The sequence below is a fragment of the Stegastes partitus genome, unplaced genomic scaffold, assembly GCF_000690725.1.
Source record: "Stegastes partitus isolate 25-593 unplaced genomic scaffold, Stegastes_partitus-1.0.2 Scaffold311, whole genome shotgun sequence".
In the NCBI taxonomy this organism is placed as follows: Eukaryota; Metazoa; Chordata; class Actinopteri; family Pomacentridae; genus Stegastes; species Stegastes partitus.
In genome coordinates, this window is record NW_007578042.1 from 315,739 (window position 1) to 336,598 (window position 20,860).

The following is a 20,860-nucleotide window of genomic DNA, read 5'->3' on the forward strand; positions in this document are numbered from 1 at the left end:
ACATGACAACTGTGGAACTGTGTATGCATCTCTCCCAGGTTGTATATGTTATAAAACATACAATAAAAAGTCCATTTAAAAACAAAAACTTGGCAAGCTAATGTCAGTGACTGACAATTCTACAAATCACTTTAAAGAAGTTGTTCCTGCTGGAGGGCAGTACTAGCTTCTAAAGGAAATAATTCTATGTGTTGATATTTTTGGTGGATTAATTGTTTAAAAAGCCATTTTGCATCAGCTGATGGTTAATCAATAATAATAAAAAGGAAAAACTCCAGGATTTCCATGAAATGTTTAATTCTATTTTTATTATTATTGTTGTTGTTGTTGTTGTTTATTTTTGCATTAATGTGTTATTTGTTGCCTGACTTAGATGCACCATCCAATCCAGATGAAGCCAGCTGACAGTGAGAAAAACAATGGTAAGGATTTTGTCACATTTCAGTCCATCTTCTCTGTCCTTTGCTTTGTTTTTGCTGACAATAACAATGACCCCAATAAAGCTTATTGCTTTAAACAGTCATAATTATATTATTTATCAGATTAAACTGGTGAAACTTTTGAATTCACCTCAGAAATGCTGAAATGCCATTTGTGTGAGCTGTGATGCCACCAACCTGTGACATAATGACTACATGATTAATAGTTGTGGCTCAGTAAGTATCTAGATTGACATTCTGTTTTACATCAGTGACCACTCTGTTGGTTTTGTGACACAACAGGTTGTCTACATCTGCCATTATTTCTTTGATGCCTAGTTGCCTGCTTTAACTCAGTACTGTGATTAGAAATATTCCCCTCTAAAAGCACAAGGACAAAAATGACAGCCATTGTTTTATTCAAAAATGTATGTAAGTGTGACATAAGGCTACAGCTGTCTCAGCTATCAGATCACAGGAATATCCTTTTACACAGAAGGAGAACTGTGGGTCTTGTCCTCATCTCATTACTGTAAGAAGGGATCAGCAAAAACTCAGATGTACAGGAGGAGTTATTGTAGTAAGCAAACTCTATTCTACTGTTGATGCTGGTGCTCGTGCTGGCTGTTTGAAGAAAGACCTAAAAGGAAGAATAACTGAACAGAGCTCAGTTGTTACAGAGGTCAGCTGCCCTAAATGTAACTCATGGCTCTTTGTGGTAAGCTGCAAAAGAGCTCCACTTAAAGAATGGATCATATCCATGTTAAATCCATGTTGTAAAGCACCATCTGTGTAGCCATAATGCAGGTCTGTTTAATGCTGTGTTGTGTTGAATACAGCAGTGGAGGACAGGAAGCTGTTTATTGGAATGATCTCCAAGAAGTGTAACGAGAATGACATCCGACTGATGTTCTCATCATATGGACAGATAGAGGAGTGCCGGATACTTCGAGGCCCTGATGGACTCAGCCGTGGTAAGACATGTTGATGATGAGACTTTAACCAGGTGAAATAATGACATTTTGTGAAGGTCTTTGAACTACTCATCTGTGACCTAACCAAATCTAAGCTTATTATTATGATGTTTCATCAGAACCACTTGTTCTCATTTTCATGTCTAATTAAAAAAAAAAAAAAAAAAAATTCCAAAATACATCATCTGGTCAAAATAGGTCTACACCCCTATGTGCAACTGTGAAGTCAAGAAGTCTCTATTTTTCAGTTTTTGTAAAATAAGTGTTCAAAGAAATTCAGCTTTCACCTCTTTTTTGTATAGACTGCGTAAATGCCACAAATTGCCATATATACAGTCATGGAAAAAACGATTAGACCACCTTGTTTTCTTCAATTTCTTGTTCATTTTAATGCCTGGTACCACTAAAGGTATATTACCTGAAGAATACAATGAACACGACAAAAAATGCATCTGATTACATAATAGTTTGTGTCCTATTTGACATGCTTAAGCTTCATTGTATTCCCAGGTTATATAAGAGGCCATTTCATGTTATAAGCAGCACTGCATATGCAAAGGCCTACAGTGGTTTCCTGCCAACTCAGAAGTTGTCAGTGCTCACAGAATGCCTAAAACAAAAGAATTATGTGAAGCCACAAAGGCAGCCGTCTTGGCACTGCTGGAAATTGGTATGAGTGAGAGACAGGGAGCGAAAAAACTGAAGCTCTCCAAGACAGCCGTTCATTAAACCAAGAAAAAACAAGCCCAACATGGTACTACCAAGTTGCTGGCTGGTCGCGGCAGAAAACATCTTTCTACCCCATGAGATGACTGTGCCCTCATCTGTTCCTGTGTCAGGAATCATCATCAGACCTCCAGGGACCTTAAAAATGAGTGCACAGTGTCGAGAAATGTGACTTGTTTGGCACGGACAGTTGGAAAGCGACTCCTTGAAGCTGGTCTGAAGACACACAGGGCATGGCAGAAGCCTTTCATCAGTGAAAGACAGAGGAAAGCTCTTTTCTGGGATCACAAGGATTAGACTGTTGATGATTGGGCTAAGGTTCTCGAAGTGATGAATCCAATTTTCAGTTGATGCCCACTCCAGCCAACTTACTAGTTAGGAGGAAGCCTGGAGAAGCCTACAAACCAAACTGTGTTGCACCTACAGTAAAACATGGGGGTGGATCAGTGACGATCTGGAGTTGTTTTAGTATTGGTGGAACGGGGCAAATGCAGCTGTGTGAAGGGCGAATGAACCAGGTCATGTACAGGGCTACTCTTGAAAACAGTCTTCTTCCATCAGCTGGAAAACTCTTTCCTGCCTTAAATGACTGCATTTTCCAAAAAGACAATGCCCCTTGCCACACGGCAAGGTCAGTCAAAGCCTGGACGGAGAACCAGAACATTGGAACCATGCCTTGGCCTGCTCAATCACCAGATCTAAATCCAATTGTTTTCCAGTTGAAAACCTGTGGAAAATCATCAAACGCAAAATGGAGAACCACAAGCCCAAAAACAAAGCAAATTTGTTTGAATTTGTGCAACAGGAATGGGCTGCTGTAACAGCAGAACAATGTCAGAAGCTGGTGGAGAACATGTCAAGACGCATGGCTGCAGTCATCAAAAACAATGGTTATGCAATCAAGTACTAACTCCTGTGTTTATCATGTGACTAAAACAGACAGAAAGGAAAACATGGAATGCCTAAAAGCACTGTAGCATTGGCAGTACAATGCCATAGCTATTGATGTAAGAATTTAAGTGACTTTGGTTATTATCAAGAAAACCATCAAAAATGACTAGATATCAGTTCTTAAATTAAACTCTTATGAGCTATTTTGTTGTTATCATTATCTTTGTCCAAACAAATGCACCTTTAGTGGTACCAGGCATTAAAATGAACAAGAAATTGAAGAAAGTGAGAATGATCTAATCATTTTTTTCTATGGCTGTATATGTATGTGTATATACACAGTCATAAAAAATATTCTTCACTGTTCTTCTTGGTTATTTTAATGAAAAAATGAGCCCACAGTGGATAAAAGTGTAATAGGAACAAAACATGCAGAGAAACTGCTTGGACTTTAGAGGGTGAAAGTAGTTATAATCAGTATTTTTCTAACATTGTCAAATGATAGCATGATAACAATATCATGGTTGCTCTCTTTCACTGTACAGAGTTTTATAGAGAGAAAATTGAAAAGGGAACAAGTACAAAGTACAGTACTATTAAGATGGTGACATAATGCAAAATGTCCTCCACTGAATATGTATAGATTAAGCTGTGTATGATACATTGTGATTCTCTCTTTTAGGTTGTGCATTTGTGACATTCACAGCTAGACAAATGGCTCAGTCAGCAATCAAGTCCATGCACCAGTCCCAGACAATGGAGGTGAGGTTCACAATAAAAACAAAATGTGATGTTATTGGGGACATTAACTTCAGAAAAAACTGATTGTTTCTTTTCCAGCACTGAAATATTACCCAATTTGTCATCCTTCAAAGCAACAGCTTTGTAAACTATCTTCAAGGTTCAATTTAATGATGCTAACAAGCCTCTATATTAGTACATAAACTGTCAAATATAGCTGTTAAAGTGCACTGAAGTCTTGTGTCTGTGTTTAGGGCTGTTCATCGCCCATTGTGGTGAAGTTTGCAGACACTCAGAAGGACAAGGAGCAGAAGCGCATGGCCCAACAGCTGCAGCAGCAGATGCAACAACTTAGTGCTGCTTCCATGTGGGGAAATCTCACTGGGCTCAACAATCTTGGGCCACAGTACCTTGCGGTAAGTGTCTGTTTCTTGATTATCTGTGTGTTTGTCCAAATTATAACAATTAGCCTACTGACAGAGTAATGCCATCAGTTTAAGCTTTGCCATTCTCCCATTTTTCTGTCTGTAGCTCTACTTACAGTTGCTGCAGCAGTCAGCCTCCACAGGGAATGCACTCAACAACCTGCACCCTGTCTCAGGTACACACACATGTGAATTCTCTGCACATGAAATATCAAAGAAACGTATTCATCAAAGATGAAAGTTTGAACATGTAGATGCATTGTTTGCTGCGTGATGATCTCAGTCGTGTTCTTTGTTTTTGGAATCACCTCTCTCTGTGTGCTGAGAAAGTTCAGTCCAGCCTCACATTAGTATAGGGCGCAAAGTCCAGTAAAGAAAATGTCCTTATGTACTGTTTTTATTTAGTTGTGTCAGAAGAAGGGGTGAGAGGAGTCTTCAACTTGACTGTGCTTGTGTCTGTCAGGTCTTAATGCCATGCAGAACCTGGCGGCTTTAGCAGCAGCAGCAAGTGCCACGCAGGCCACGCCTACAGGCTCCAGCGCCATGACGACGTCAAGCAGCCCACTAAGTGCACTAACAAGTTCAGGTGAACATTTTTAACCACAGCGCTGAATAAGATACTCAAAGTAGTGCTTAGTGGTGTAGTATCATTCATGTTAATCCAAATATAATATGTCATATAATATCTTCAAGTATTAATCCTGCAAACTCTAGTTTTTCTTAGATTGTCTATCTTACATTTATAGCATAAATTGCTTTTTTTTTTCCTGGTTTTTTTGTGAAGTCAAAAATAGTGTTAAAATACTACTAAGCTCACAACACATCGACTTGTAACACAGTTTTATGTCCAAATTTTTGATTGGTGTTGTAAATTCTGCATCCCTACTTATGACAGTAAATGTCCCCCAAGCAGGCTCCTCCCCCACCTCCAGCAGCAACTCCTCAGTGAACCACATGGCTTCTTTGGGGGCTCTGCAGTCTCTGGCTGCTAGTGCTGGAGCTGGCCTAAACATGGGATCCCTGGCAGGTAAGAACCCCAAGCCAGACCTGCACTTGTTATGTGCACAAACTTACCATTCCACTGATCTTTGTTCTCAAGGTTTGCAGAGCAGATGAGATTTTCTTGGTGTCTAATAGTTGTTCGCCGCCTGTACAACAGCAAGAGCTTACTATTATGAAAACCAAAGAAGTGCCTCTCTGTGTGCATGTCTTTCAGCATGATTGTAATCTAGGTGTTCATAGTGATCACTGCTTCCACTGATTTGGATTAGATTTTCCACAGTGTATTGCTGAGTTGCAGGGGCTTAATGTACACTTGCTGGAGTGAAATAAATCCCAGTGACTGTGTAGAGGACACTTCATGGTTTCTGCAGATAGGCACGTGATTCTATTCATACTACAATAGGTACGTGTCAGTCTGCTATGCAAGTGCTTGCATTGCCCCTCATATCAACCACAGAAAAACACACAGGGCACCACTGGATTTTACTAAAAGGCTGTGACTTGTACTTTTTACAGTGTATAACAGTTAGTTACAGATTGGTGTGTAGTACCATGTCAGTGATTATTCCTGAGGTATGGTGAGCTCAGTGGGTGGACATAGTAAAGTTTTTCTTGTACTGTGTTTGGCATCATCGATGGACTGCATGGACAAATGTGAGCACGTCCATAGTCCAGCAGTGACTTTTTCAAATAAAACACCTAAGAATGACTGAAAAGAGGTGGCTAGAGAATCTCTTTCAACAGTGTCTACTCAAACAAGCATTTGTTTGAAGCACCATTTGTTCCCTTGGTGGTCAACAGTGGGCTGCATGCAGATATCTGCAGAGGGATCCAAGTGGACCCTCACAGACTTGGATGAATGACAAAGTTTACGCCACATATACCCTTGCAAATACACAGAAAGCAATGAATTGGCCTTGATGCCTGTCTGGTATGTAGGCTCAAGTACTATGTTTGAAGTTATTGCATTGTATACCTTGAGGAGTTTTCTGAGTTATTTTATTTATTTTACTGTGAGTATGTTTGAGTGGCTTGATATTATATGAATAAAGTTTATTAATATTTTTCACAAATGGCCGTTTATCAGACAGAGGCTTCAAACACTGTGACACTGACACTGCTGGTTGTATTTTCTGTTGTCATGCTGAACTCAATATCGAGTCATAAGAACTGAATGATAAGAATTTACTTTTTGTGTTTCCTTATAACTGATGCAGGAATGGCAGCGCTAAACGGCAGCCTTAGCTCTGGAGGTCTGTCTAATGGCTCAGGAAATACAATGGAGGCACTGAGCCAGGCCTACTCAGGCATCCAGCAGTATGCTGCTGCTGCCCTTCCCAGCCTGTACAACCAGAGCCTTTTGTCCCAGCAGAACGTCTCAGCTGCAGGCAGCCAAAAAGAAGGTGGGTTCTATAGGCTAGTAGGAGAAAACCAGAGATGACATGGGGGTGGTACAAACTACAGATAATTTAGGAGTTTTAGTGGCTGTGAAGCAAGCAGTGCTGGTGATAGACACATTACTGGAGGAAAACTCTTGTACAGAGATGAATGTATGATCACCTATTGAAAACCAGAATGCCAAACTATTGTGTGAGCATGTTTTAAAGTGTTTCTTTCTTCAATTCAGCCTCATCCAGTTTTTACTTCTATCGACCAAAACCATGTCAGATGATGGGACATTCCACAGTATTTTGTGATACTTCATTGCACCCCATTTTAACGCATGGGTTTAGAGTTAGACTAAGACATGTATTTAAATCATATTGTTTGTAGCCTTTTTAGGGTATGTTATTCACAAGAACAAACTAAAAAAAATATTATTATTTTACATATATTAGTTTAGTTATTTTTATACAAATGTATAGCTGTAAAACCTGGAAACTTTGCCTGGAGAGCTACCTGTAGATTTATAAATTGCATGAGCTGAGGCAAAGCAGTTGAGGTATATATTGTATGTATGATATATTGTATGAGATTACCTACTCAGTCCAAATTTCTTTTGAAACTACTGAGTCATGAATGGCAACTAGTTCTTCATCACCAGTAACTTCAGATGTGTCTTCATTTTCAGAGCTGTTTTTATTAAAACCTTCCGATATCAATAAAAAATGCTGCTCTGAACTAAACTTGTAACCAACTGCAGAGTTATGTTGCTGTGACAAGCCAAATAGACAGATTTGTATATCATTGTGTCTACAAATGTTAGCAGGTTGGCAATGGTGTGTGTGCTATGTTTTAACTCACCTGCTAAGGATTCTGTCTTGTTTTAAATTTGCTGCATCAGCCAGCAGCAGATGCGGCACTGGTAAGATGTCATCACCTTCTCTCTGACATGGTATCAGATCATCAAGTCAGCAGCTTCACTTTAAAACAAGCTCAAGTCCATAAAAGAGTCCTTGTCTGTGTGTTGATGTTAGTTATATTTCTCAGACAGTGTATACATAGGTCATTTGACTGACAAAAAATAAACATATTGTGAAAATCTGCATTGGCAAACTGTGAGCACAGACTGACCTGTGCGACCTCTGCCCTGCCTCAGGTCACTTATTGGGCGATGTGCACCAGGTCTTGTAACTGAACACAAATGTAAAGAAAAGCTTGTTTTTATAAATGACTTCAATTTCAAATTCAATTCAGGATTTAGAACCACAATTTGAACAAGAAGAAATCTACGACAAACGACAGGAGAGAGATGCTAATGGCAGGCCACAGTGGTAAAATGGGTTTCATCACATCAACGATGAAACAGTCATTGCAAGGCTTTAGAAATAAACACAGGCTGGATATAGTGCTATAGCTGCCTAAAATACCTGAATCAAGAGTAGATTTTTGAAGTACACATTTAATTACACCAACCTATAGTCTACAATATGTAGCCTGTTAAGAAAAGATCGCTCAGGTCTAATATGGACATGTTAATCAAAACTACCACCCATGGGTAGACGAATGGGATCGAGTCTAGACCTAAAATGCTCAGTAGAATTACTTACCTAGAATTGCTTTAAATTGTTTTTAAGTGATGCATTTATTTTTTTCAGACGGCTTTTATGTGTAACGAAGGAAGGAGGGAGGGAGATGACCCACTAAGCTTCTGTTCAGTCTCCTGCTATGTGTCAGCACTTACAGTCAGTAATAATGGATGGCATTCACTCTGCAGTGGTTCTCCTTTTTCAATTATATTCTAAATTTTCTGTTTCTTTTCTCAAAAAGAGAATAAAGTTTGATTGCAGCTTTGAAGCACTGTATTGGCCAGCAGTCATTACCAAGCTGCTGTGCTGCAGAAAAAAAATGTTTTGATTGAATAGTTTTATGATATTGACATAGTCAGACATAATGAACACAGGTGGTAGCAGCAACTAGGCTGTGAGACTGGCAGAGTAGGAAGCAAGTACTGCCGATGAAACTGCATTTAACAGAGCTGCAGAGGTCTGCTCATAAAACACAAAAAGCAATGTCAAAACAACTATTATTCCTGGCTGAAACAGTTTGGCAATCTGTGCGCTCAGTTTACCAATCTGCATCAATCGATTAAACCATTTGGTTCATCAAACCCAGATTTTCTTTTGACTACATGAGCTCTTAGGGATCAGTATAGTACATTTACTAATAATAAGTAATTTGCTGAAAATGTAAGAAACCACATTGTGAAGACATTAATTTTGAGAAATTGTTCAAAAATCACTGTGTTTAATGCTTGTACGGTTGGTGAAACCTCCTCATTGATGTGCAGGTCCAGAAGGCGCGAACCTGTTCATTTACCACTTGCCTCAGGAGTTTGGAGACCAGGACCTGCTCCAGATGTTTATGCCTTTTGGAAATGTCATCTCTGCAAAAGTTTTCATTGACAAACAAACAAACCTCAGCAAATGTTTTGGTAAGTTCCTGCAAAACGACGTGTATAAGCCTTTTTATGAACAATAAAGTGTTTAAACAGCTCCCCAGTTTAATTAAACCCCTCTCAACTGGTAGAGATATTTCCATTGGCATTTTAAAAATAATTGTGGAACATTTGTAAACAAGTATCTCTCTATCAGTTCTCGAATACACATGATTATACAGTATCCTGCTGCTTTATCTCCACTGAACTATTGTCATGACTTACTGTGATCGGCTCAGCTGTTTCAGAGCTATTGTACCATAGATCTGACTGGTTAGAGCACATATTTTTATAGCATCTTTACACTGCATTCACTTAACCTGGCAGAGGTGGGTAGAACAGCCACAACAAGAAAAAGTAGTTGCTTTGTAAAAACAAGTTAAAGTAATCATTCCAATAACTACTTGTAAAGTTGCTGCTGGAAAAAAAAATGTTTGAGTAGGGAATAACTTAGCTAAGGAAAGCATATCAACTTCTTTTATTGGATGCAGACAAGAAATGTTTGTAGTTGGTAGAGAAATCAGGCATCACATTTACATTATAGGTAAATCTGTAGTATTATATTTGATGTTTGTGTTGCACATTTGGTATGTCTGACATCCTTGTTTGGAAACGAGACTAATTAACATGATTTCCAGATAAGTTTTAAGATTACATATACAAATGGCCTCTTTTGCAAATATACTGTGACCAAAATTTTGTAGAATATTACCCTCATTGATGAAATTAAGTCAATCTGAGGCATTAATAACTTTGTTGTTGTTTTTTTGTAAAGTGAGAGCTGCAGTCAGAATTTGGCTGGTGAAAGACTTCATTGTTTAAGTGTAATCGGTCCTTTATAGCTATTTGAAGTGTTAAAAAGAAATGGGGTTGCTATAAACCAAGACACAGAGCAGGTAAAGTAATCCAGACATAAGGGGTAATTGTAAAAGCAGTATTTCATATTCCGTTTATTCAATGGTAGTGTAATATACATAACAGTACCAGATGTGTTAAAACATTTCTTAGCCAAACAAGAGTGTAAGGTCAAGAATAAGTTTGTCAGGTTAATGTCAGCACCATTCTCTGATGTCTGATGACCTCAGCCCAGTGTTAACTCATTCTCTCACTGTACTCTGCACTGTGCTCTGTTAATATGAGTTGTCAGCACTGTTTCAAAAACAGAAAGGAAACCATGTCCTCTAAGTCTCCTGCTGTAGTGTTGGGCTTTACTCTGCAGGGAACAGAGTCATGCGAGGACATGGCTGCGATATAATAGGGTAGTATCAACAGACCACCCTCTACACAGTCTGTGCATGAAGGCCCAATTAATTAAAAATAAAGCACTCAAGTACATGCTACAGAGTAAATGTAATTCATTAGTACCCACCTCTGAAACCTGGCAGACAAGTGAAATGTGTGTGGAGGTGACAAATGAGCCTCATGTGCTCTCTGGGTTGTAATGTCCCTGACCAGGACAAACTCATTACAAAAGACCCTCGACTCCACTTCAGACATATATTCTGTCTAAATGTCAAACCTATCGGTTTGTGGACTAGCGTTGTGTGGCGCTAAGGTTGGCACTGGGCTGTTGCCATCTTGCTTTTTTGAAACTCTGATTAAGAACCAGAGGACACTATACACACTGATATGGTAGTGACTTGCCAGTCACAAGGTAGCACTGCCCTAAAACATGCCCTGTTAGCTCACCTGACCCACAGGGGCTGTAGTTCCCCAACCAGTGGTCATGAGTTCAACTCCTTTGCTGTAGGTCCTCCCTCTCTCTTTTCCCCCCTTTCCTGTCGCTCTCTCTCACTGTCCTAACTAATAAAGGCAAAAAGGCCAGAAAAAAAAAATAATAATAATAATTTTAAAGAACATGCCCTGTTTTATCTTTTGCTTTCCTCTAAATGGGACCATCATTTACCAAGTAAATATCATGATGTATTAATACAGTCTTGATACTTGCAATACAGTCAGAACAAAACACGTACTGAGGTAAAACATGAACAGTGAAGTAGACTAATGTTCTCGTAGACTATACAATCAAATTTATTTTTGCAACCAGAGGAGTGGTTATTCATTATTTTGTTACTTTAAGAAGTCTTTCAAATGTGATCACTTCCTTTGTCCTCCTCGTTGGGATGATTGGGAGGGATGTGGGGATTAGTTGGATTTTCATTCATTCTTGTTGTTGCTATTGCAAATTCCTTGAGAGACCATTGTAAACTGCTTTAAACTATCCAGAGCCTTTGTATTTTTCTCTGCAGGCTTTGTGAGCTATGACAACCCAGTGTCATCACAGGCAGCCATCCAGTCAATGAATGGTTTCCAGATCGGTATGAAAAGGCTGAAGGTGCAGCTGAAGCGCTCAAAGAATGACAGCAAGCCCTACTGAAGGTGCTCAGGCACTGCAGACTTAGTTAGGCAGGGTGGTGTTCTGGTAAGTGGAGTATGAATAACCAGCTAGGACTGGTGCACTCAGAAACGTATCTGTGCATTACAGGGCTACTACACTGCACTGCTGCTCATTCATCAAGTCCAGACAAACAGACACATGGAGCTACATGCAAGAGTTTTCAGGATAGACTGGATTCTCCCTGTGTTCTTTTGTGGTTTATGTACTTTGTTTTCCTTTTAACAAATAAGAGAAGCAGGTGTGTTTTATTTAAGTTAAAATATTGTCAGTTTGCTGTGATCGATTATATACATTTGAGTTGATTGTTAAGAGATGTTGCACATTGCCCATCAGGTGCCAAATCCATGTTGCTCTCTGTTCACTTTCCCCTCCACCGCCCAAACTCAGCAGAAAGCTTTTAAAAACATCTTCACAAACTAAATGTGTGTTTTTACCTACGTTTGAACTGGGTCTTTGTATTAATTGCATAGTGATTAGTTATGAAGGCAAGGAAAGGCAAAGAAGCTTAGATTGTTCAAAAGGAGTATCTCCGCAATATATGCAGATGGTACTGAAACATATTTTGTGTTTGTAAACTGTGTGTGTGTGTGTGTGTTTTTGTTTTTTTGTTTTTTTTGGGGGGGGGCGGTTACTGTTTTGAGGGACTAGCAAGTGACTCCTGTGACAGTCAGGAAGAAGCCCGTGCATGCCGTGAACAACGTTTCTGTTCTCTGCTGTTTCAACTGAGCTAAAGTCACTGAGGTTTAAACCACAACCTCCCATCACCTCAGTGATAGGGAAAGAGGAGCTGTTGTGTACAGATGGTTGTGTCTGTTATCCGTTCTCCTTTGGTCTGACAGGACTGTCACCTGTTTCCGAGGTACATCTAATGATGTCACAATAATGCTTGATTGTATTTGACCTGTAGCAGCCGTTGCATGGCTTACATAATTGAAGTGGCCTCAGGTGGGTGGAAACACATTTGCATTTGGTTTGTGGAGTAAACAATCATTGGCTAGAATTGTTTTCTGTAAGACGTGGATATTATACTTCAGTCAATCAATGAACTTATTGCATTTTATTGTGCTTTTCCTTATCTGGAGATTAGTTTTTAATGCAGTTGGAATTGCATGTAAATATAGATGTTTCCTGAGTGACAGTCAGGCTGATGCGGGCTGATGAAGCCCAACTGTCGTCTGCAGCTAGCAGTATGGTGAACTTAGGCAATGAAACCAAACTTCGTATTCTTATTCCACTCACCCACGAATCTGTCTAATGCAGATGTAATGCTTTTTATAAATACGTTTTATGGTTTTAGTTTGTTTCTACTCTGAATCCAGGTGTTTTGTAAAAATTCATCAACAACCCTCACTACTTTCCTGCTGGTTAGCAGATCATCAATAGAGGGCTACACCATTATGTCTCTCACTGAATATCTTTTGTTATTGCAAAGGGCATATAAATTGCTCAAGACAAACCTGGTAGCTGTTTAGACTTCCAGGAAATCATGTTTTTTTTATACAGAACTAGGAAGCAAGAGAATGTTGAGATTTATATTTAAACTGTAATGCCTTTTCTATTTTTATATAGGTTTTATACTTCCCCTGTGTGTTGGGGAGCTATTTATTGCCTAAATTATTTATCACAATTGAAATTACTTGGAAAGACAAATGTGAAGTCTGCAACTGCATTTGATCTCCTGGTGTGTGTCTTTTTCCTGCCTGTTAAGTGTTGTTCCCTTGTGTTGTTGTGTTCTACTTGTCAGTGTGGCATGACTTGTGTATGTAGGATGCATCAGTGCCACTCCAAACTCTATTTCTTACATACCTTCATCTGAACAATTCTCTCGTTTTCCAGCTAGCTTATTCTAAAAGTCAATTTCAGCATGTGTCTGCTGATTTTATCTTTTATATATGAATGAATAAAACAGATAAAGTACTGGCCACATTTCTAGGACTAGAAATAGTTTTAAAATTAATTCTAGATTCAAGTCCAAAGATTGAGTATTCAGTGGTGGGACAGTCATAGTGCAATTCTGTGAGTACATCTAGGATGCTCAGACAGTTTGTCCTTGTTTCAAGGTCTTTACTATCAAAGCAGTTGAAGGTCTCCATGTTTTGTGTGATATAGTCCCGTTTACCTATTGTTAGAAAAGCATCTCTCACAAAATCTTTATTTCAGGCTCATAGCTGATCCAGCTCTCATCTATGAGAACACACTCACATACACACACACTTTCATCACAGACAAAAGAAAAGCAACCTGTATGCACAGTGAAAACCAACTGAGGTCCAACTGTTTAATAGTTCGATAACAGGAAGGTCATGGTCACTGCAGGATTTGGAGGAAAAGATTTGAATTTGCTGAAAGCCAGACATGAAATCAGTTATGAAATCCAGAGGAAACCCTTTTCTCACAGTATAATTATGTAATATGAATGTTTGCACTGAAATTCTTGGCAAAGTGAGATTTAGTTTGTGTTAACTTAAAAGTGAATCTTAAGCTTGTGTGTGAAGATCGTTGTTACGAAGGTCAGTTCCTGCTGTCAGCGTACGAGTCCACAAGGGCACATGTGGCATAAATTTCATTATCCACATTGCTGCTGGAATCAGCAAAATGAATACAGAGACGTGTATTCTGAGCTCATTTAGCTAAATGCATTAAAAGGCATCAAAATTTTCAGCAGGATGACAGTGCTAAACAAATTATAGTGGAGACTTGGCATTTCAGTGTAATATCCGTTATTTTATTTCAAACTGAGTGTCTTGAAGCACAGAGTCTGAATACAGTGTGGACCGTAAAGGAGTGTTACATTGATCGATTTAACTTGAACCTACTGTGGACCTGGTATGCCTTGATGTGAAGCATCATAACTGACTGTTAGTAATCAAGAAACCTGGCTAGGTATACCACTGTTAACGCGTTGTTTGAGGGGAACATTGTGGTGGTACAGTTTGCAAGGTAATGAGGATGGCCTAAATTCACTTTCAGTTTTTGTCTCTGGTTAGATGATCTTATCTTTTGAAGTACCTACCTCCATATGAAGCCTGCCTGAAATGGGAGATGTCTGCCTTAAAATCTTGCACATGAGAGGACAGTGGTGAATGTTTGGCCTGTGACAGAGTCCAGTAGTTCTCTGTGGGCTGGACTTTGCTTAGTTTTTACTGTGGCACACTGGCTGCATGTTTTTAATTGAGGGAGATATATTTTAATGGCCTGTGCCAAAAAATAGAATAAATAAACCAAAAATAACTAAGTTACTGTCTGACTTCCCTCGTTTGTCTATGGCTGTCTGCTAGCTGGACATTGCACCCCTGTTCAGTACCATCACTTAAATGTCAAATTATATAAAACACCTTATCACCTTCCAGATTTTTTTTTCTTTAGCACTTCATCTGCCTCCCTTTGTTTCTGATTGTACACTCAATCTTCCTCAGCATGGAGGATACCACTGTTTCACAAATTTCAGGAGAGGTGATCTTCTTTTTCACTTGCTCTTTGCCTAAGGTGTTGCATTGCCATTTCTCTTTAAAATACCCTTAAGGTGTTCTATTAGATTCAAGTCAGGTGGCACACTTAGAATGTCACTTTGTTCTTCCTTAGAAACTCTTGTGTGCTTTTGATAGTATGCTGTAGATGGTTGTCATGCTGAGATACTCCTCTGCCAAGCTTCTGACTCCTCTGACTGGGAGTCTAGTGCCATCTCTAAATGTCTTCTTCCCAACATCGTTTACACGAATGCAGCCCCATATTATCCCACCTCTGTGCTTTGCTGTCAGGACTATGCATTCACTGTGGAAGTCCAGGCCCAGTTCATGCCAAACATGCTCGACCCATCTGAGCAGTACTAATTTGTCTTGGTCTCATCTGACCAAACAATCTGCTCCCAATATTCATCAGGCCTCTTTTCATGTTCTTTAGCAAAGTTCCCTCTTGCAGCTTTGTGCTGAACAGCAAGCAAGGCTTTTTTTTTCTTGCACACTGTCCACAAAGGTTGATGTTATGTAATGTCCCTCACACTGTCTGACCTGTCGTAGTAATGCCAATTTCCACTGATAACCTGTGTACCAAGTCTGAAGCACTTGGCACTTCAGTATATCTTAATGAGGATGGCCACCGAGGCTATAAGTAGTGGTACTATGGCTCATTACTGCTGCCACTGTGTTACAACTGATTTTAGCTGGTCACTGATCTTCCTCTGTACTTGTCCATATTTGTGAAGTCTCACAGTCAAATTTTTCAGGTTCTCTGGCATTTCTTTTCCACACGCATGCAGATCATAGCATTTTTAATATAGTAAATCTAAACTGTTAGATTTTAATTTCTACAAAAGAACAATTACCTACAGTTTAATTTATCCTAATATAATGACTGTGATGTGATACAATTTAGAATCATTTAAATAATATTGTACTCACTACAGTTGTTCACTGTATTATCAGTCTACATAATGCCATATGTCCACTCCCTACAACTAATGACTTCCATCACTCTCATGGTGCACACCACAGTCGACCAGTTCCAAACATTTTAAAATGGCACTGCACTAGCATGTGATTTGTACTAAACAAGATAAAACGTGCCAAATTGATGCTATGGTATTTTCAAAATCACCTTAGAGTTCCACTGATAAATGTAGTCATTTTAAAGCAGATGAAGTGGTATGTCAAATAGTTTGCATTTTTACCCTAATAGTGGAATAATAGAAATAAATAATGGAGCTCCCTCCCTCAGCACATTAAACGATCGGACTCTCTCTAGATCTTCAAATCACAGCTCAAGACCCACCTGTTCACGCTGGCATTTCCTCCTTGACCACACTCTCTACCATCACACTACGATACTTCATTGTCCATTGTCCTCTGTCCACTGTGTTCCTGTTTGTATGTTTTTTGTAAAGCATCTGAGTTTTTTAAAAAAAGCGCTATGTAAAACTTATTATTAGTCTAATTTAAAGGCCAGTTACTGATTATAACAGGATAAAAACTATTATTATTCCAGGGGCACCCTCCAGCCTCCATATGTGATGAGCTGTATGTAGATATCGTACTAGGCTACAGCTGCTTTTCCAGACCCCTGGAGGCCTGTTGTGACCTGCATGCTGTCACTGATTCTGTGCATTTTATTTAGGCTGTCATGTGTGTGTTGGTGTTGTTGTCATCCACCTCAGTTCTCAGTAGCATGTGGATTGTCCTTACTCTGTCCCTGACACTGTTGAATGTTTAGACTGTAATCTACTCCACACAAAGATGATCATTCTTTTCTCTCTCCTGTCTGTGTTCCATTGCTGTTTAACCCAGGTTTGTCTCCCTGTTGTGTTTTTCTTTTTTGTTTTTTCTAGATCTCTTCCTGTTTGCCCTAGCATGTTGATGTGGCGTCACAGTTCATCGTCCAGTTCTTGTCTTCTGCGCTTCTCTGATGCTTCAAATTTCACATTTGACCTCGTGTTTGACATTGATTACCCAGGAGGTTGTGTTTGTTTTGTTGTTTCCCATATGTCCTGTGTGCTGCCAACACAGGCACTAGAAAGACTGCCACTGAACGTGCTTGTAAGTTAAATGAAAATTATTACAAGGTTAAAGAAAATCTATTTTTCTAGAACTAACTGATGTAACCACTAGATTTTTGCGAAATCAGTTTGACACAAGTCTGACCTTTCACCTTGTTTTTATCTACTGTATTGTGGATCAGTCCTTCCAGTGCCCATATCCTCTGCTTTTGTTGTGTTTTTGTGGGAAAGCAGCTAATCTATCATTAGATAATGTTGTGTGTGAGTGCTGATGTGTGTCTTATAAGTTTAAAAAAAAATTCAAGGAAGCTAGTCATCATATGTTGTTGGACATTTGTAATTTATGCTGGGCTCACAGAAGGTTAATCCTCGGGAGCTCAAAGCACATGATACTGTTGTGCTCTTTTTTTCTGCAGAAAATCAGAGACAAAATCCACAGAGGACAACCTTTTCTCACAGTATATTTAGTATGCATGTTTTTTTATATCTGCACTGAAATTCTTGGCAAAGTGAGATTAGTTTGTGTTAAGTTAAAATTGATTAATAAACTTGTGCCAAATGTTTTGTACAATCAGTATTTCCCCCTTTTATTGGACTTGCTTTGTGGGTCAGACTAATCGTAGAGGCAGGGGTTGATTGGTGTGGCAGGTGGTATCATATACAGCAGGTTTTACTGCAGAACTGATGTAAAGTCGACTGGTTGCAACATTAAATTAGTTTTGTGTGGAACTATACAGACCTGGAGCACTCATACACTGGTATCAAACACAAGTGGCCCACTCATAATCAATGGAGGGTGTTGTGTTTGTGTGTATTCTTTGAATAAAATCCAGAGACCCACACTCATTTTGGCTGCAGTCCTTCTGTTTCCTTGACCAGTGGAGTACTGAGTGTAATCAACCATTCCTATAAAGACCCGTGTAGCGTGACAATAATTCAGGGACAAGTTTAAAGTTTAGTTGATACACTTTCAGTCAGTTAATTGCAGATAACTGCTAGTGTAATGCATAGAGTCCTCCAGTCAGTGCAGAGCAGGTCAGCAGAGCATGAAAATATGAGACGTTTGTCCACAGGCAACACTGCATTTTAAGATATATCAAAGTTGTTGACAGGTGGCTATCTCATTACAATGACACCTGTCAGTGAGTGCAATGTATTAGACAGGACGTGAACAGTCAGTTCTTAAAGGTGGTCTGTTGGAAGGCATGGTAGCATTTGTGAGCTGCTCCTGGTGTGCAGTGGTTAGTATCTACCAAATGTTCCAATGAGGGACAGCAGGCAAACTGACCACAGCATGGACCACAGGTCATGGATGCCCAAGGCTCCAGGCTCATGATCGCACCAGAAGAGCTACTGAAGCACAAACTACTGAAAAACCTAATGCTGGCTGTGATAGAAAGGTGTCGCAACATACAGAGCACCACAGCTTGCTGTGTCGCTGTAAATCAGAGTGCCCATGCTGGCTCCCGTCCAAACATTTCTGATGCAACTCTACCATCCTCCTGACTGCATTGGCCTCTGTTCATAACTTGTGTAATGATAGTAATGATAGCATATCTGGTACTGAAACTGATGGCCATAGAGCCATGCAGGCTAACAAGTTGAAGCTTGTTTTCCCCAGTAAAGTGACAGTACATCAGCAAATCTGTACAGAAAAATTTTTGCATGTTTTATCGAGTTTTAAATTGCATTGCTAGCAAAATATTCTGTTTTATATAATGTATTTATATCATTCAGATAAAATATTTATTTTGCATAAAGTCCAGGCCCATCCAGTGCAACTCACCACCCCTGGAAACACCCCAAAACTTATGAACCAACTGTTGATGTAAAATTATCTAATGACTGATTGATTAAGCAACTGCGTTACTTATTTCTCTCCCTAAATGTTTTTAGGAACACAGTTTGGTGAACTGTTCATGTAATATCCGTAAACATTTCCAGTTTAGACTCAATGTCTAAGGTGGTAGAGCAGTTGTCCACAAATTGTATAGTCAGTGGTTCGATTCTCAGCCCCCCCATGGTACCAAAGTGTCATTGGGCCAGAAACTTAACCCCAACTATTCCTATTTACCATGTTGCTTATTCTGAAATCAGGAAGCAGACAACATACAAGTGAAGCGTCATCCAGTCAGGTGCAGTCAATGTTTGGCAGTTATAGGAGGATATAGCCTGTATTGGTTTCCTGTTGGAGATCACCTGACAGTCATCTTTTCACATCCAATGCTGGGAAGCAGTGTGACCCCTCACAATTAAAAATGCCCATGTGGACACGTACCGTAAGTGTCACTGTATCTTTCAGTAGAGAAATGTCAAAGATATGAGGTCACTTCAACACAGTGTCTCCATTACATAGCATGTCCACCAGTGAGCACTGACAGGTTTATTTTTACTCTGGATCATGTCACTGCATGTTTTGCTCACAGTTCTTTCACCACCAAATTCAAGGGACTTATCAAACATGTGTGTTTATGTTCAATACAATTAACATTTGAACATATTTTTGGTCAGGTTTTTTGAGCTGCTCAGACATGTTTTTCTTAGACAAATTAAGCAACAGTGGAGATAAAGTTCATGTCAGGAGGTGTTTAATTCGTAAATAAACAATCATATAGATAATATGTAATAATATGATGCGTCCACACTTAGAATGATGAATACTGCAGTATTTTGGTTATTCTCCTTTCTGTGCTCTTATTTAGTGTGTGTAGCACCACAGTACCATTTATCCTACAGTCTTCTTGCAGACAGAGCGTCAGTTATCCTGTGAACCACGCCGCCACTGCTTCACAAATGGACTTTGCCAACTCTTGTGAGAGAATTCAGGAATAGGTATTTACCTATTTGTATTGGAAAATGATCAGGACTAAGTTAAGCAGACCTGGTTTGTAACAAATGAGTTAAATTGGTAGAACATTAGACAAACTGCTAATGCAAGTCAAAGCACTCTACTGTTCACACATCAAATGAACCTGAAGGCAGCAGTCCAAATGAATGATGGGTTTTTGCAATAAAGTCTGTGTTCACTGCTGTTAAGCTCCTTCTGCATCAAAGAAGAGCATTGAGATGATCTGTTGGTTTCACTGGGTTTTGCTCTAATGTGACAGTGTAGTGGTGTAAACTGGGTGACAGTGTTTGTTTCTATATTTTCTATTTTGCAACCAACAACCCGTCTCCTTCACCTATGACTGAAACTGTTTAAGATGAAAACTCTGACCAAACTTTGCTCTCAGATGGACAGAGCATGAACTGATGAAGCCTTTTGAAGTATTTCTGTGAACTTGCCTTTTCTCCACATTATTGCATTAAATGAGGGTTTTGTTCTTTTTGTTGTAGTTTTAAAGCAGACACTTCCTAATCACTACAACTAATCCCATGTAAGTTTTTGTTTCCAGTTTCCAGTGTTTGGGTTGTTTTGAAGCTCTGGAGCTTTGCTTTCTGTCCCCAGTGAAGCTGCAGGGCAGTCCATCTGTCCTTGAGCTGTCCCGTTACCTGACTGTGTGATCCTTACTGCTTGGTTGATTGTTTGGTTTCTGTACAAATAAAATGTTTGAGAAACCTTCAAATTCTTGTTTGTTTGTTTGTTTTCTGTCAGAACACCAAACATTGTGCTTTGCACTGTATTTCGCCATACAGTAACCCACACCATGTGTAAATCTCGGATTGTGTGTCATATGAGTCATATGTTCATGTTATTTGTTAAAGCATGTACAATTTCTGAACATTTTCAGAAATGGAGTTAAAACTCCGAATTATATATTTTGCACAATATCTCCTGAACCAGACAAGTTCATTCACATTTATTGGAATACAGCTCAGTTAAATAAATACAGATTCTAATTAGATTATTCAAATTTGCAAATCGGGGCTGGTTAACAGTTATTAAAAAGGTTTGCTTTTTTTTTGTTTGTTTTTTTAA

At 39.2% G+C, this 20,860-nt stretch overlaps 1 protein-coding gene across 4 annotated transcripts in view; it reads left to right on the top strand.

Annotated features, from left to right (window-relative positions):
- LOC103358447 (cugbp, Elav-like family member 1) overlaps positions 1-20,507 on the top strand; it is a 39,587-nt gene extending 19,080 nt beyond the window's left edge. The window contains exons 4-13 of one of the 4 annotated variants that reach the window (XM_008283425.1): positions 374-422; positions 1,259-1,393; positions 3,693-3,772; positions 4,006-4,167; positions 4,283-4,352; positions 4,640-4,762; positions 5,087-5,203; positions 6,396-6,581; positions 8,909-9,052; positions 11,305-20,507. In XM_008283425.1, the coding sequence (XP_008281647.1) occupies positions 374-422; positions 1,259-1,393; positions 3,693-3,772; positions 4,006-4,167; positions 4,283-4,352; positions 4,640-4,762; positions 5,087-5,203; positions 6,396-6,581; positions 8,909-9,052; positions 11,305-11,432 (1,194 nt within the window). In that variant the 3' untranslated portion in view covers positions 11,433-20,507. The remainder of the gene's footprint in view (positions 1-373; positions 423-1,258; positions 1,394-3,692; positions 3,773-4,005; positions 4,168-4,282; positions 4,353-4,639; positions 4,763-5,086; positions 5,204-6,395; positions 6,582-8,908; positions 9,053-11,304) is intronic. The other 3 variants (XM_008283426.1, XM_008283427.1, XM_008283428.1) reach the window with 3 other exon arrangements.
- Positions 20,508-20,860: the final 353 nt, after the last annotated feature.